The 18,808-nt window shown below is 35.9% G+C and overlaps 1 protein-coding gene across 2 annotated transcripts in view; it reads right to left on the bottom strand.

The window, feature by feature from the left end:
- FBXW7 (F-box and WD repeat domain containing 7, E3 ubiquitin protein ligase) overlaps positions 1-18,808 on the bottom strand; it is a 104,945-nt gene that overhangs the window by 69,433 nt on the left and 16,704 nt on the right. Inside the window, exon 1 of one of the 2 annotated variants that reach the window (XM_009995887.1) lies at positions 13,493-13,639. The exons of the other annotated variant lie outside the window; for it this stretch is intronic. Within the exon in view, the coding sequence (XP_009994189.1) occupies positions 13,493-13,639 (147 nt within the window). Of the gene's footprint in view, positions 1-13,492; positions 13,640-18,808 lie in introns of those variants that run through there. 2 annotated transcript variants of the gene reach the window in all.

The following is an 18,808-nucleotide window of genomic DNA, read 5'->3' on the forward strand; positions in this document are numbered from 1 at the left end:
TTCCTGCTTTTCCAAGTCAAACAAGGAAAGCCAGAGATTCTTAGCAGCAGCCAGCTGTTCTCAAGTTTGGAGAGTAAGACAGCAGCTGTCCATGAAAAGGATATAAGGCAAGGTTAACTTAGTTTTCAGACTTGTTTATAAAGCTACTGCTTAAAATTACACCTTGGTTCTTGTCTCCTTTCTAGTCTCCACAGAATAAAAACCATGTGCTGGAGGCAAGCTGGGAGAATTTTTTATTCTATTATTTTTTTAAAGTGAGTAGGGGAAGGACTGGAAAAAGAAAAAAAAAATGTTTCCTAATACATTTAAAGACAAGATGCAACATTTCTCACAAAATCACAGAATTATTTAGATTGGAAAAGAGCTTTAAGATCAAATCCGACCACTAGCCTTGCCTGCTGCCAAATCCATCCTTAAACCATGACCCAAAGTACCACATCTACAGTATTTCCAGGAATTGTGACTTGACCATCTCCCTGGGCAGCTTGTTTCAGTGCCTGACAGCACTTTCAAGTGAAGTTGTTTATACTGAGAAAAAAATTGATTATTTTAAAGCTGGAATGTAAGATAACACAAAGGGGAAAAAAAATGTAAAGGAAAAGAAAAATGAAAAGGAAAGAACTTAAGGTTTGTTCTGCTGGAGTATAGTACTAAATTTGCTAATTTGTCTATTCGCTAAAATCCTTAATGAAGATCCACCTAAACTAGCCCAGATAAAGCTTTAGTGTTTGATAACAGTTTTTGATATGTCTATAATAGATAAACATCACCAATGGCAGTCTTACAAAGGAGAGCTGCTGCTACTTATTGGCAAGAAACTACAAGGAAATCTTAACACTCTCATTGCAAGTAATAGAAAACAGCATCTGTATCTGTGTATGTATTCTGAGGATTGTTATGAAGTAGTAGTACATAATGAGATGCTAAGATATGCAATTCTGAATGGAAAAATAAAGGAAGCAATTACCTACTAGCTTTAATATTGTATGCTACAGAATGAAAATTACACATTGTATTTTAAAAATAGACCATGAAGTTCACAAGCACTATCAAAGGAATTTGAAGTTCAGAAAAGTTTTTAGCATATTTATATGCAGCAACTGACATTCCTTTAAAATACAAAGATGGTTGTATATATTAGGTTTTTAATAGGGCAGCAGCTTTGTAATCAGTGTCATTACATGCTTTGGAATGCGACATCCAATATGTGGTACTCTGATGCTTCAAAGTCAACATAGATTTTTGTATGTCTTCTCTACTGGAATTCATACTGATTTTTTGTTGAGAGAAAATTTTAAAAGCTTATTGATAATGCTAGGCTAATTCAAACATTGAAATAAAATAGTTGGATGATACTCTTTTAAGGCAGATACAATACAGAGGGGACTACATATGGAGAAAAAAATACTCAGTGAACTATGAGAGAGAGTCCAGTGGAGGGCAACAAAAGATGACTGGGCGACTGGAGCATCTCTCTTATGAGGAAAGGCTGAGAGAGTTGGGACTCTTTAGCCTGGAGAAGAGAAGGCTGAGGGGAGACCTTATTAATGCCTGTAAGTATCTCTAGGGTGAGTGCAAAGAGGATGGAGCCAGACTCTTCAGTAGTTCCCAGTGATAGGATGAGGGGCAATGAGCACAAGCTGGATCGCAGGAAGTTCCATTTAAATATGAGGAAAAATTTATGGTGAGGGTGACAGAGCACTGGAACAGGCTGCCCAGGGAGGTTGTGGAGACATTCAAGACCGACCTGGATGCAGTCCTGAGTAATGTGCTCTGGGCAATCGTGTTGTAGTGGGGGACTTGGACTAGATGAGCTCTACAGGTCCCTTCCAACTCTGACACATCTGGTATTTACTCAATTGCTTTTTTTTTTTTGGCTACTTTGCAGCAGTAATTATTTTTCCCCTTACTTTCAGTATTTGTTTTAGAAAATTAAATCAGCAACATCTATAAAAGAACACAATCTCTTCAAAGTCCCAATGTTTTCGTTTAGTTCCCTTTCTCCACCTCCTCCTTCCTCTTTTCCCCCAAATTTGTCTCCTAGTAAGCAAAAAAAAACCAAAACACAAAAGCAGTACTTCAGCTTTTCAACAGTTTAGTCTCAAGACTCCACAGAATATTAATTCCCCATATGTCTATATACTATCAAAACATGAACTGCTTCTCAAACTTCTAGTAAAGAGAGATCAAGGCTTGAAATTTGTGCTACAATATAGGAATAAAGAAAAAAAATCGATCAAGAACAAAGTGTGTGTTCTGTGTCACCACTCAGCAAATATTTTTTCCATGAAAATGCACAAATAGGCATTTCATAGTTCTGAAGGCTAAGGAAGAAGGCAAAACAACTCTGAGACACAAACTGAAACTAAAATTAAATAAACAGTGATACATAATTTTAAATTACATTTTAAACCACTACCTATTATACTTCCTTTTTTTGCAATAGTTTTCATGTTTCACCCCACTAAGGTTTGATTTGTGTGAGCCCAAGTACCTTTGCAAAAAGGCTTATCTAACTTCTTTCAAATTCATACCTATACAAATACTGCATATACCGTTATTCATTAAAATATATTAAAACTATTACATATTTTGCTGTTTATATAATGAAAATTAGTTAACTCTCCATAGAGAAGACAGTTTCAGTTTAAAGGGGTTTTGCTCACCAATATTGTTCACGCTTATGTAGTGCAAATCTGAATTACAAATCTTAAAATCACTAAGAAAATATGATACCTCAGAGCCAATTATTAAATAACACATCTCATTTTTTATATCAACATATATACACAAAAAACAATGCTAAGAGCAAGTAAACACAGAGGTCTCTTGAAAGATTAGTTGCATTAGGCTTGCAGTACCTAATCTGACTGGATAACTATGTCTGAATAATCTCAGGGGACATAAATTGTCTACTGAAGGCCAAAGAATAAGCTGAAAGTTTTCAGCAATTATGTATTCATACAGTCTATGTGTCCACTGCAAGGAGTTGTCAATGTTACCTGTTTTTATAAAGCAGGTCCCCAAAATCATAGAGACACTCCAAATTAGTGGAGAGGGGTGCAAATTATGGGTTTTAATAGTCCTGTACTTCAGGGACCACTGAGAATGTTTACTGCAGGCTTCCTTCTGTTATCAGGAAAAAAGAAACAGAGAAGTGAAGGGGTGTGTGTGGGGGCTGTGGAAGCGGAGAAGGTTTCCACACTTGCCACTCCTCACTACTGTGTTTTAAAGAATTATTGCCCTGAAGCTGTCTTGGATGTCTTCAAACATTCACCTTCTCCACTCACTAGAAAGAATAGGTCACTTCTGACACAAGACTTCCCTAAATCGAGAAAAGTAAGGCTGGATCTGCTAAACATGGCCATAAACAGAGAGATATGCAGTATTTCTGGACATTTAAAACATTCACTTGTGTGCCCAAATTAAAATGGGCCAGCACTTCAGAACAGGAAGCTATTTCCTCTTGACCCTCTCAGAAGTTTGGATGCCTTCCCAGAAATCTCAAGACTGGCGCAGGGCTTAGTACTGTGACTGCAAGACAGCTGCATTCATTTTATACAAGGCACTAAAATGAGAAGACATCTGGATACAACCCTTCATGGGAATACACAGGAAAAACCAAGGAAGACAGGTTGAACAGATGTAATAAACTGAGGTGGTGCCAGGTCCAAAAATCGATCCACATTAATCAGATGCTCCAAAGAAATTTCATTCAGTAAGGCAGCCATATGCAGGCCATTTGGAAAGCTAACTTTAGTTATGCCAACAGATCTCTTGGAAACCCACAATCACTCACAGCTTAGTACAAAGCAGCTCGAGCTGCCTCCTCTTCTCTGGGAGAGAATGACTACAACTCCCTGAAGTTTTCCCCAAAGATGACCAGCTCTTTATGCAACAAAACAGAAGCAGAGAAGAAACAGAAAGAAATTTACAGCACACTAATTTGACAATTAAGCTTAATAAGTCCAATAAAATTATAACTTGCTCTAACCCATGAAAGTGGAGAAGTACCTTAAAAAACATCAACAAACCCTAAAATTAATATTTGCAATTTTAATCCACATAATATTATATACAAATTAGGCACCAACCAAAATAGCTTCTGTTATTATACTAATCCATTTTCATTCTAAAGTGAAGAAGTACTGCTACAGACATATGTCCTTAATAAATCTGGAAATTAATTTCAGGCCTCACATTAATTGCAATTAGTGTCAAATTTTTATAGTGCAAAGTGACCTCAACACAATGATATTTCAAACATGATGAGAAAACTAACAATTTCCATCAGACACAATTTTATGCCATTAGATAAATCTCAGTCAGAAATAGCACAGACATCACAGATCCTGCCATAGGCTAAAGGGATGATATAGTCGCGCTTTAATTTGTACAATTAGTTTTTTGCCATGTGCAGTATCTGTTAAATAATTTTACTTATTTCATGCATTAATGTGAATGGAAAATTCAAATAAGGGACAAGCTCACGTGTCTAATACATGAAACAAACACAAGATTATTGTTTAAAGCAAACATTCTACATGAAAAAGAAAGGTGCACAAGCATCTATTCTGGATGCTATTCAAGAGAAGAAAATTGGTTTCAACTGTGAGGGTTTATTATCTGACTAGAGATAATAAAGCAAGGGTAAGAAGTATTGATTTCTATGAGATATTTCAATATGTGATTTATTATACTTAAACCTAAATGCATGTATTTTAAAAATTAATAGATGCTGTAGCAGCTGTATTTTTATATTTCTTCAACCTGATGGCTTATCTGGTTTAATTAGGAAATACCAGACTAGCCAGCTACATATAATTCCTTGTTTCATTAAAGGAGGTGTGGGCAGGAAGGGCTTCCCAGAATTCCATGTAGCGTAAGAGGAGATGCAAAGGACAGGAACATGGTGGGTGTAAAAAGGCAAGAAAGAAAAAAGAGATGCTTTAGAAAAGCTACATGGACGGAACAGGCACTAGATAGTAGAGGACTTGTTTGATACCCTGGCATCCAGACAGCATTTGAGGAAGGGGAGGCAAAAGAGGGGAAGACTGGGAGGCCATGAAGAAATTAATGCTAAGAATTCAGTCTGAAATTTCACTGACAACAAACCACAGGAGAAATGCAAGATGGAATGTAGCAGTGCTGCAAATATGTTAAAATTGCACGCATTCTTGCCAGCTGCTGCTGTTATCATGAGAAGTAATCTTGTGTTAGGGTTTATTAATAGCAATGTGCTTTGGAAGAGACTGCCATTTGTACTTACAGAACACTATCATGCAGATTGACTTAGAGCAACAATAAGTATAGTAGTAACCTAAACATAGGATAAAGTAGGAAAAGAAACTGTGCTAAAACATACCAAAAATACCTTTGTAGCATCTCCTCTGCTGTTCTTTTTAAGTTTTCAGAAAGTGAAATTCTGTTGGGAAACTATCCTCAGAAAGAGAGCAGTATAATGCCATCTACAGACTCCCGGCCTATGAGGCAAGACAATTTTCTGTTTCAAGCAGCTAACAATACATGTTTCTATTCCCATTTTGTCTCAGTCTTTCATTTCTACAAGCAGTAAGCTCTTTTGCATACCTAGGATTCTATGATTCTATGATATTTAGGACTACATTATTAAAATATAAAAAATAGTGATATTTATAAACAAAAGTATGCTTTACAAACCCATGTCTCTCTATATAAATGGAGGCATCTAAATAATAAGGAAAGATCCCACATACTACAATGTCAGTCCAGTATGCAGCAATGAGTTACCTTCATTACACACTAGCTACATTTTAAGCGGAAACATACACTGGCTACAGAAACTGGAGTTAAAAGCAATTTTAGAAATTCCACCAGAGGGTACACATATTAACATATCTTGCCTCCAATTTACAAGAATTTACATATTAACGATTCCTAAAATAAGTATTTTACCTACCCAAGTCTTCTAGATACAAGTTGCCTCTTTTTCACAATTTACAAATAAATTCTAATATCTTGTATATGCAAAGCAATGCAGCACAAGCTTAATAAACTATCTGAAATAATGAACAATCCGAAACAGAGAGGAGAGAAAGAAGCATATTTTACTAATTAGGACAGCAAACATTTTCCGTCTTCGCCACATTATTATACCATTCCCTGTAAAACAAAGACATTTCCCTAGCTCACAAAGCTTGCCACTTACATTAGTCTTTACCAACTCATTTCCTTTGATACCAATTATAAAATAAGTTGGGTTCAGGCAGTATTGGTAAACTCAAATAATTCATAAGGGAATAACATATACAGAAGAACACATTTAGACTTCAAGAATAATATTTGCATTTGAACTCATTCTTCTCTCCTCCCTTTATCAATCAGTTTAGGGTCAGCTGATCTTTGGTGGTCTTGCAATATATCAGAATATGATCTACAAAACAAATTAAAAACACCTCACACACAAACTTTACATTATTTTGCCTACTACTTCAAAATGTTACACTAGTAGCATAAAACCAGATTTCCTGTATTGCATTCTTGCACAGGACCAACGTTTTTATATGACACACATAACCAGCAACTTATCTTTCGCAAATGTGTGTTGGCAGCATAATAATTTGTACTAGTTTGGAATTATCACCTGAATTTTTAAGAAACATCATTACCCTACTTCATGGATATTATATTTTACTATTAAAATAATGTCTTTTGAGTGGCAAGTAACTTGAGAAGTTTTTCTGAAATGTGATCAAACCGCACGTGATTACACAAATTATCTGCAACTATCTTGATCCTCTTATCAGAAGACCAGTTACTCAAAAAGTATTTTAAGGAGCAAAACAAATGATAAGTACAGACTTCTTTGATTAAAAATAAAGGGAAAATTGTTGTTTTCCTGCCTTTTCAAAAAACTGAGTTACATTATGAAAGAACCTGAAGAGAATTCAGAAAGACCACAGAATCACAGAACTGTTTGGGTCAGAAGGGACCTTAAATATCATCTAGTTCCAAACACCCTGGGTGGGCAGGGAGGCCTTCCACTATCCTAAGTTGCTTCAAGCACCATCCAATCTGGCCTTGAACAGAGAGGGGGCATCCACAGCTTTTCTGGGCAGCCTGTTCCAGTATTTATTGTCCCCATGCAAAATTGTATTTTCAAAGAATTTTATCATGAAACAAAGACAAATAACTGCATCAGGAGCTGGAAAGAGGGCAAAAGGAGAGAGCGGAAAAAGAGACCCACTTTTAACAGAGGATGAATAACAGTGAGAAGTGGTGGGAAGAAAGCTGAATTCACAGTCCAAAACTACATGAAGAGCAAGTGTGACAGAGCAGACCAGAGCCTCAGAGAAGAAAAACACAAGTCGAACAGCATCACCAGGAATGAGATATGACCTTTGTTCTGAGGAGTGAACTATTTCAACTAGCAATACCATCACTGCCTGACAGTAATGGTTCATTACATAAGGAATGACAATCAATTGGCTCTGCTAAGTGGCAGAGATGCAAATACAAGATGCTAATGCTACAACCCTGCCGTATGACTTGTCTGGGCATCACTCTAGTTTAGTTCAGCTTCCACTCAAAATCTGGGGAATGCCAGAACAAAGACTGCCAGTTAAAATTAATTTGTCCTCTTTGTGTTTCTGTATTAAGGGACAGTCATGCCATGGTAGAGCATTTTTTCCTCACAAAGGATCCTTTCCCCATACCTGAGAAACATCTGTTCAGGAAATTAAAATGACTTCATTTGTCATAGGACAAAAAGTGTTTACTTAGTGATACAAGGGACTGCAAGAAGAGAAGAAGATGATTCACAGTTAAGGCAATTAAGCAATAAATAAAGTATTTAATTACACATTTCATGAGTTCCCCTCTGGCATGATCAATCAGCAGAGAGGCAGCTGGGTCAGTTTGTAGCATCACTGCTGTCTCCCATTCCATCTTTTCTTCTGCTCCATGCTATAACCTCCACAGTTTAAGATAATAAAACAGACAAACTTTAAGCAGATAAAGAGCTTTCATAAAGTAAAAACAGCAGGTATGAACAGCTCAATGTGAATAACATTAAAGCTTTCTAAAGACGTCCAAACAACTGGGCACAAAGCAGTAAGATTGCCCAGGCAACCTTCCTTCTGAAGAAAGTGACTTGAAGGGAAGTGACTGCAGAATTGTCCTAACATGCTTTTAGCATCTGTACCTGTGCATCAGTCTGTAACAGACAGTACTGCTCATTGCACAAGAAATGGAAGATTTAAATGCATCAAAACCACAGAGCAAAACATTTTAGCTAGCATTAAATATAAATGAGTTTCCGATTGCTGCTTTTATCTTAAGCAGAAATAGGTGGAACAATTTAAAAGTGTTTCTCAATGAGTCACTAGGGTGACAGAGAGAAGGATCACTGAATACTCTGAAAATGTATTCTCTGGTAGTGCCATAACATGCTGCAATGGAAGTTCAGAGAAGGGGAAAAAAAAAAAGAAAAAAAAAAAAAGAAAAAGAAAAACAGAACAACACCTCACAAACTCCCAGCACAAATTCAGAAGTTGTCCAAGTATTTTTTACCAAGTACAGCAGGTTGGACTTGAGATGCACATTTTAGCTAGCAATGTTATTTTTTCCAGGGGACATAAGGAACAGCTGTTTGACCAGCAAACTAAGTGTTCCCTCCCACAAATGGCTATCTTAAGCCCAGAGCTTCTGTAACATCCCACAGAATGGGAGGCACAGACAGAAGCATACTTCTGCCTGTAACTAGTTCTACAGAGGCATAAACACTAGCTACATCTGACTGCATGTTTTAAGGTTAAGAAAAAAAACCACAGAAGATGGACTTTGGTATGACTTGGCAAACTTCTTGTAAGCATGGCTTGAGAGACCCCAGGGCTCTTCACCTGCGTCAGGCTGAACTACTCCACTCCGGAAGGGTGAAGAGAGTAATTTTTAGACTACTTCTGCTCCACACTGAGAAAGTAAATTACATACTGCTTTTCTTCAAGGCTATCACCTCACATTAGAAGAACTTACTCCCCTTTTGAGAAAGAGATGAAAGGCATGCAAAAAGCAGATTCAGGCTACAGATACTGCATATAGTTAGTTGAAGAGGTGGAAAGAGTTTGATGCTCTAGATTATTTATTATCTAAAAGGAGTTACGCTATAAGCAGTGTTAGAGAAGAGTCAGTCTTGCTCAGTTCTCTAACTTTTTGTTACTGCTTTTCTTTCACTCAAAACCACCTGCCTTTTCAGTTAAGTTCCTTCTGCTGGACCTCTGAAGTACTTCTGTTTCATCCTAAAGATCTTCCAAAACTGAAACTCCAAAAATAATAAAAGCAAGAAAATAAACACTAAAAATTTTAAGTTTAAGAATGAAAAGAAAAACCTCTTTAAGGTTGCTTTATTGTGAATATTTGGATATCCAGAACAACGTACACACTCCTTTATGAGAAACAAGCACAGGGGACAAGAACAAACTTCCTTTCATATAGATATCAACTGATAAATCCATGATCTGTACTTCCATTTGGGTAAAAATTCTAACACAAACAAAGGAATTTGAAGTAAAGGCTAAACCAGCTTTGAAATAAAGTAATTTTTGAAAGCCACTTGAAGAGGATTCTTACCACTACTGGCCATCATGCAACCTCTCTGCCACAAAATCCAGAATCAAAACATTTTACACAGCACTTACATACATTTGTCTGACAAGCAAAAGGGTGCTTTGGTCGTCTTAACACAGAAATGAAGACATAAAGGAATAAGTCCAAATAAGTTGTTGATGCATATAACATTAGTATTTCAAATACATTTTTAGCATACTAGTCAACCAGAGGAAGAAAAAGGAAATAAGAGACTCATTCCACGAACTTCACTATAGTAAAAAACAGACCAATATCACGTAAAATGCGTAAGACCAGTAGATGCTCTAATATATGAAAAACACAGACTGGTATATAAATCAATGCTTAAATTATTTATCCTGTCTTCACCTAACATAAAAGTACATCCTACAGAGGAAAGTATTTCACTGATGAACTAAGTTGATGAATTGCTGAAATACTGTTGGATACACTTTAAGAGTGAGACACACATATAGCAAAGATATTCTCACAAAACAGTCCAGCAAACCAGAATCTTCGGTGTTTCTGACAGTATGGGCACTGGAGATTGATACATTGACTTTTCTAGCTTGGGATATCACAGGGTGTGCATGGAAAACCCTGATTTATAATAATTCAGTGCTACTTCAAGCCACCTGAAATGAAGGAATGGTCCAAGCACACAAGTCACTTTACCAAATTCTCCAGCTTATTAGTAGTTCTTAAAAACATATGTTCAATGTGATGAAATTGTTATACAACCAACTCCAAGAAAAAATAAAGTACTGTAATTTTCAGGAAAAATAAAAGGAAAAATAAAGAGGGAAGAAATCTAACTTGAAAGTAAAACTATTGAAATAGTTAAAATTGTAACACTTCATAAGGAAAAACAGTTCTGCTGTTAGTGGTTTAAGAGCAGTTTAAAGGAAAAATCACATAATTAATAGACCAATATTTACTCGACTGAAAATATTTACCATGGCAAAATACAGCACTTGATTTTTAGAACACACGCAATATGCATGTCTATCTTGCAAGTATGCTCAGTGTTCAGCTGCAGTTACATTGCACTGAGGAGCTAAATGATACCCGATACCTGGAGGGTGTAATACTTGAAAGGTATTCATTGCTTCTTCATATTATACTACAAAATCTACTTCAGTGCCTACAAAAGATATGCAAACGTCTAAAGAGGGCCATGGCTAATTCTACATTTGACAATACTGCATCAGTGTTCTCAGTGACAGCTTTGAAGGAACACGTTTCTTGTTTAAGTACAGTAGTTTTAGAGATATGCACTAAAGTTATTCTCAAGTGCTACACAAATAATGCTAAGTAATACTATTTTTAAAAGGATTCAGATTAGTAGTATTGTAGACAAGCGTTTTAAACTAGATGAGCAAACTGACAAAATGCATAGAGCCAAACTGTTGAGTCCTGTGACCATTTATAGTGCACTTCTTGACAGAAGCCCAATATAACTAATGCAGAAGATGCAGAAGCTATGAATTGTCAGCTCTCATAACAGAAGTATTTTTACTCCTAAAGATCACAGTACACATTTTTAAGATGTTTTGCTTGGTTTAATGTACTATTAAGGAGGAGAAGAAATGAGTTCAAACAAGGAGAAGGTCGATAATCTTTAAGTCAGGTCAGTGTCTGAATGGCTCGATCATACACTTGCCAGGAAAAAGTTGCTATTGTCGTATTACCAATTCAATAACTAGAAACAAACTGTAGCTCCTGTTCTAAAGCACATCAAGTTTAGATGAAAACTGTGTGCGAAAAAATTCAATGTTAATTGAATTGTTAATTGAATGTAGAATTAAAAAAAAAAAAAGTATCTAAGAGTTGCATACTGGTGAGGTCATCAGGACTCATACTTTACATGAAAATATTTTGTTGTTTTTTCCTATGTTTAATAAAATGGTAAGTCTACATAACAGTATTTATTCTCTCATCTGTTGATATCCAAAATCAGAGGGAGGTTTTGTGGTTGTTGGGTTTTTTTAATATGCAGAATTAAAATTTAGATATTATATGCAACCTATGCATGTTAACATGGAAGAAACCCAATATGGTAATCATTCTGAGTTACATGCAGGCTTAGAGTGTTGCAAGGCATGAGACTAAAGGTGGAGATTTTATCTTTTCCAGTATCAGTAGTCATCATACTGAGAATTATTAATTTCAGAAGATAAATTTAAATAACTAAATAATTTTTAATAGCTTAGTTGGTAAAACATATTTACAGCATTTCTTAGCTCTTCCTTAGCACTGATGCTAAATAAAAGTAGCTATTGAGCAGCTTCTTAAACCCTCCTAGACCTAAAAGCTCCGAATTATTAAACTGACTGCTTGAATACAATGTAGGACATGACCACACAGATAAATCGTGGTCATTTTGGAACAATGCAGTGTCTTCAGAGAACTGCTTTATAAATTAATTTTTCACATTTGCAATAAGCTAATGTGTGATCACACTATGTCCAAGATAAATGAAATAAAATGATCCAAACATATTCCAAATGCTTATTTTCAAGAAAACTGTTCTCAAATTACAAAAAAATTTGAAAGCACATGTAGTAAAAGAGGGTTGTACTTTTATCACTTCCATCTTTATGAAATGTTCCTATTCAATGTTCAGCACATACGTATACTATCCAATTTCAGAAAAAGTATTTTCTGAAATGCACACATTCCAATACTAAACAGTCATGTGTGTATATGTATGTTCTAATTTTTGCACTGCTGTCGGTTGATACTACATTGCTAGCTTTTAGCATATGCTATAAACCATTTACAAATAACAAGCACTCTCAGACTTTCAAAGCAACATAGTAAGAAGAAATCAAGCTTGCAATGGTGATCTGACTATTTCATCTGAGTTTTAACTAACTAAGCTTACTAAAAAGAAGTATTTTGACATTCAAAGAAAGCCAGCACATTTACAAAAGCTGAGCTAGGTTTTAAAACTTGCATTAATAAATGGAAATAGTATTTATTCAGTAGCAACACAAAACTCAAAGTACTGTTGGGAAAATTCATTATAAAGAGCAAATTTATTTATAACTTTACTGATAAAAGTTCCAAATAGTAATAAGAAAGAAAAAATAATTTTACCTTAAAGAATACGAGTTCAGTCATACGCAAACTGAGTAATGAAATCATGATGTAAGCTGGTTTGAAAATACTTTTTATTGAAAATGTTATATTGCAGAGATAACAAAATTTAAAAGTTGTGGTTTAAAAAAACTCATATAATGTGCTTTAAGAGCCACTTTATTCATACAGTTCACGAAGCTGTAGCATAAGACCCGTGATAGTTTGTCAGGCTGGGATCGTCTATATATAAACTATATCGCAACCTTCACATAGTAACATGCTATTTTTATTTTCTGTAACAGCAAAAATGTTAGTTCCATTACTGAGTTACAAAGTATTAAATAATATTTCAAGAGATCCTTCTAAAAATATTTAAATATTATTTAGTTTAACCTAAATTCTCTACTTTAGTATCCAACATGTCGCATGTGCCAATACAGTTCGGAACTGTATTCAATGGATTTTACTCCAAACTATCCACATCACCTAAAAGAGTGAATAAAAGCCAAATGATTTATGAATGCATCTATTCTGTACAGCATTTGTTTTCATCTACATGGCTTACAACTATAAAAGAATCTCTGGCATGTCCCTTTAAATAATAGCTAAGACAACATGTACATATTTAATTAAATTAAAGCACAAGAATTCTTGAAATAAATGGCTCGAGGGCTCCTCTATGGCACCTTGAGTAAACAAATAATACAGATACAAGTATTTCCTCATGGAATGAACGCACTATGACAAAGCACTGAGCTGCGAGCCAAGTGATCAAAAAGCAGGTTTTAAAGACTTTTATACTTACCCGCCTACGGCAGAAGGGCAGGCCCTGTGCAATGATGCTGATGCTAAAAATCTTCATCACCGTTTGGTGTGGTAGAGGTTCTTTGGCACTTTTAAGATCAACAGGAACCAAGCCATGGTTGATGGCAGTTTTTCCAGTTTTGGACATTTTATTGTTCTTACTTTGTCAAGTCTACTAATAATACAAGAACATTGCTAAAAAACTTTGCTTCTAAAGTTGCATGATTTTTTTTTTTTTTTTAAAGAAAGTTTCAGACTGGTGATTCAGCTCCCCACAGCCTGCTGCCTTTGTCTCTCAACCTTCTGCTGCCAAGTGTTCTGACCTGTCTGCTGCTCAGTGAAGTGCAAGCTATCCTAGTATAGACAGGAATTAAACCACCAAGGGGCAGGCAGACTGCTCCTGCCAGTCAAACCACTGGTAGACTTCCCCTGCAATGTCAGAAGAGCCCTTCTCCAAAAAGGGATCCACAGACTGAAAAAGAATAAAATCACGACTGCCAGGAGTTTTAATAGCCACGGCCACTTACGCCTGTGCTTTAAAGGAAGAATTATTATTTTTTTTTAGGAGTTGGCCTTGTGCTTTCAGAAGGAGAATCTAAGGAGATTGCAACCTTCAGGCAGCAACAGTGTTACTGCAGGATCAGCTTCTCCCCTCTCTAGGCAGACTTCTCTTGGACTTTCAATAAAATCTGGTCATTAGTGATGAAAAAACTGACATGGGCTTTGCTGTTTCTCAACCACCATCCCCACAAACACAATGTATTGCTAAGCCCAAAAGTCAAAAAAGGAAACAAAAATGAAAAGAAATATTGGGGAGGGAGAGTCCCCTAAAATAAGCATATAGGCTTGAAACTTGCTCTTTTAGTAAAAGCAGAGGCTATCACTGTATTTTCATGTACATTGTGATTTTGAGCTCCTTCTTCCTGTCCCTCCACATTTACATACAGGTATCCCAGCCTTCACCTCCCTTCCTTCCCTGCTCCTGGGGCAAGCACGGGGGGAGGGAGTTTGGGACAGCTTTAGCTCTTTGGATGCAGCAGTAATGGAATAGTATTTCCTCTTCTGGATACCATGGGTTTGGGTACCAGTTTGCTCATACCTGACCATCACCCTGATGAGAAAGAAGGGCCCTGTCTCTGAGAAGAGAATCCCCTGAAGGATGGGAGGAGAGGTCTCTTTGCCCTTAGCTACTGACCTGACTGAGGGCCATTTTTCAGGAAAATTGTACTTATTCCACCAACTAATCTAGAACAGCATGTCTATTACTTGGATTATCTGCAATTAGTTTGCTTCAATTTCAAGTGATTTCTTGATCAAATTAGCTTTCCTACAATGCCTCTATGTTCCCACAATCCCCTTCTGGTCCCTATACTTGGCAATGCTTCTTAAAAAGATATTAAAATTTTGAAAACCTTTTTGAAAAAACAACTGGGTAGAAAAAGACAAAAGCCTGTGAAAATATCTTACAAAATTGCTGACAAAAGACACAGTCATCAAAGCCTTTGTATGAATTGAATCAGTACAGTCCAAAACACAGTGAATAAATGTCCATTAAGAAATCTTACAAGTCCCTTTATGCACAACACAGCAAAGATAAATGACTGTATAATCATGGGAGGGCAAAAGAGAGACTGTAGTAATGCTTTAATGCTTGAAGCACAACACTGTACCTTGACAGAAGACAGCATTAAAATAGGCTCCACTTAGCCCTTCCTTTCCCCTTCAAAAAGCCAACCTGTAAGCATGTTTCACTCACTTATAGCGGGCCTCCCCTGACCAAACATTTGCTTGTTTACTGCTTTTTACCAAAAAAAAAAACACAAAACAAAAAAACGATGAAAATCCCTAATATTTAATTGAATATATATACATTACAGTAAGCACTCATAATAAAATATCTCTCAAACAAAAACAGATGTTGCATACAAAAATGCTGTTACAGAATGCCAGGCAGCACAGTATTTTCATGCACTGTGTTTTATTTTGGGTTTTTGGGGGTTTTTTTCCTACCATTCCATTCAAATGACATTCTGAAGCACATTTAGACATACATTTTCTTCTAAGACTCTGCATTTTCTTCTTTATACTTCATCCTATAAACTCCAAAACAAAGTTTACCATTAGCCTGTACACAACAGCGATACAATCAGGTTACCGCTAAATTCTGTGTTACATTCTATTTTATAGAACAAACATTGGGTTTATTACTTGGCTGGAAGACTTTGGAAAGCTGTCTTGGGATCTCAGTTTCACTCAAATATGGAAACTTTATTGAGCACTCCATAAGAGGGAGAAAGAGTAGCCTTCTGTTTCTACTTTGAAAAACAGAGTAAAAAGTCCAGAGATCAACACATATCTCTACTGATGTATCATTCAAAAAGAAACAGCAGGTCAAAGTTTTCCATTTTTGATGTAGTGGTCGTTGTCTCAAAGTGTTCCAATAAAGTGGCAAGTCTATCAAAATGTATTTCTCTTAATATGAGATTTAAGTATCATGCATGTAACACAAGACCAGATACAGTATTTTGTAAAAAGCAAGCTTCAGACTCTAGTTTAATAAATACTCAGTATTTCATTTAATTGCATACAGAAATGTCTATATGTGCATGTTAAGAGAAACTGTTGAAATAAATTAAGTTGTAAAAGACTATTTAATTGTGCAATTGCTGAAAGGAAAATTTGACAGTGTGGCAGGTCACTATTTTAGTACCAGCTGTTATTAGATGATATTGAAGCTAGTATCTTCATACTTTATAGGCTTAGTTTTCCCCCTTCCTTCCCTTTAAAATATTTATAAAATATTATCGCATAAACAAAGCTGAAAACAGGAACATAACTTGGCCCTTTCAGAGATCTACATACAATCAGGGAGCAGACAAGACTGAAGCAAGGCATTCATTCTCCAAGTACTGTTCACAGCCTCAAGTCTCCAGTACCACAGATTATTCTCCCACCTCTGAAAAGAAAAAGCTGAGTACCAGCACTTCCTCCTTTGTAGTTTGAGATAAAAGTCTGAATAGTACATCAGTTTTTCCTCAGAACTTCCAAACTATTCTAGAGTAATTCCACAGGGACACATTTCTGGCTGAAAGAAGTATCATGTTCACATTCAGTGTTGTCCACATTTTAAGTGAATAAAGTCAGTGCAGAATAAGGCACTTCTCTGTTACACAAGGAGTTACCATGCTAGATTTCACACTTTGCCATAGCAATATGGAAAAGCTTCAGCTCTAATCTCTGCCTATTTTTTTTCCCCTTATTTATCATCCTCTCCCAGAAAAAATGCTTGCACTAGCATATGAGATCTTGTTGGCTCAGTTTTGTTCCCACCTCTTTTTAGTCTTTGAATTGCTAATATTATTGACTGTAGGCACTATAGACTTACAGTAATGTTTAAAGGCCCCAAGCTATGCTGTACACCTATGAACACTTAATAAGTGAAAGTCTTTAGCCTGAAAATACAAGAGTCTATTTAAAGCAAGAAGAGGGTGAAAGAGGAAGACAAAAATAAAAGCGATTTGCTGTCTTAGAAGTGTCAGGAATATATTGTATAGATTAAATCTCACTTTTTTTAATTTATTACACATATAATTCTAATTTAAGCTCTAAATGTAAGGTTTAGAGTGCCATTCTGTTGCTTTTATCTTTTGAAGTGTTTATTTTTTGTATTATACAAGTTGAGAACATGTATAAATGAATGTGAAGCTACAAAAATTGGAACTTCAATGCTTTACAATACATATATCTAACATCCTTTCTGTAAATAAAGTGGGGCTGATTTTCCAATGATGCTCTTTTTAAGTGCCTGTCTATCATTTTAATCAGAAGACCACAATTGAAATCCAATCACTAGATTTAGATGCATTAAAAGTTTCTAAATATTTGAGCTTGAAAAGACTAGTTTGAAATTGCCATGGACTATTAATCATCAACGTAAGAATCCAGAAGACTCCTCTTTGTAAAATGAAAGCATATAGTAAACAGTAGTAATTTTTATACCTTTCAGAGTAATTCAAAGTGATCCTGTATACCAGAGACTTTCAGGAGCTGTGTACTAGAATGCAAATGTCATTAAATTAACTAGCTCATTCAGTATACTAACTCAAGAAGGCCATGGTTTTAAGACATGGATTTAAGAATTTATCCAAACAATGAAAACCAGCTTACTGAAACTTCACAGAATCTTCTCCTAGAGCTGTCAACTGCTTTGCATACTAACAATCACTGGAAAAAAACTGAGTCATGACATTTGAATATGGTGATGGAACAGTACAAGACCAATAAAGGCCTAAGTTAAATACTTGCAAGTACAGGAAGATTAAAATGAAGAAAGCAGAACCCCAGACAGTTTTTCCACAGTTCTTAATATTGGTGAACAGCTGCCCTCAAATGGATAAAACAGAGCATTACAACATTTGAAAAGTCACCTCAAAATAGTAATAGTACTCAATATATTTCATAATATACTTCCTAAGTAACATTTTTAGTAAGCACTGCACAGCTCCAACATACAGAATCCACTGTAATTTACATTATACACAAGCCCTATTGCTCCTTTGATACCCATGCCAGTCCCTGTCCTTGTGTAGAAAGAACCATTTTGTTAGCAAAGCAAGGCAGTCTGTACTAACACTGGTAACTGCTCTTAAAAAGCAGCTGTGGTCCCAAGTTTATTTATGTGAGAGATTTCTAATACCAGTATACAAACAGTTCCCAAATTATACATTGCACATTAGCCTGCTTTGTACCGTCAAACAAATAAGCTGTATAGAATGAAGGCATTGCTGTACAAAACTAAATGCAACTATGTATCCGTGGTGTTGCACAGAAAAACCTACTGCTCTAAAGAGTCTCCATCACATCCAAGTTTACCCAATAAAAAAATGTGCATGTATAAGAAAACAATGACCCAGATCCCTGAAGAGGGTATGGAAGGAATCAGTGGAGAGGATAATTTTGATTTTACAAGACCAGAATTTCCTTTAAAATGCACACCTTAGTAGTATATTAAAGGGGCAAAAGTATTAGTTAAACATGCAAACTGATGGCTTTCTCCATACTTCATAGAAAAAAGCCCAAGTGTTAGACCCGCTGTACCATGAGCAATAGAAAGAATGAAGCCTGACTCCAGGTGAGATTGCTACACTAGTTTGAATTCTGCTTTAACTATGTTATAGCTCCCCCAAGGCCTTAAGGCCCCCAAAACGTCAGGGGACCACCTACATGAAAAAGTAATTTTAGGAGCTTTATTTTAGGTTTTGCATCTTAGTATGAGTTTTGACTAGTAAGTTACTACAGTGGTGTAAAGTCAGGAACA

This window comes from Chaetura pelagica, unplaced genomic scaffold (genome assembly GCF_000747805.2).
Source record: "Chaetura pelagica isolate M959 unplaced genomic scaffold, ChaPel_1.0 scaffold142, whole genome shotgun sequence".
NCBI classification, from domain to species: domain Eukaryota; kingdom Metazoa; phylum Chordata; class Aves; order Apodiformes; family Apodidae; genus Chaetura; species Chaetura pelagica.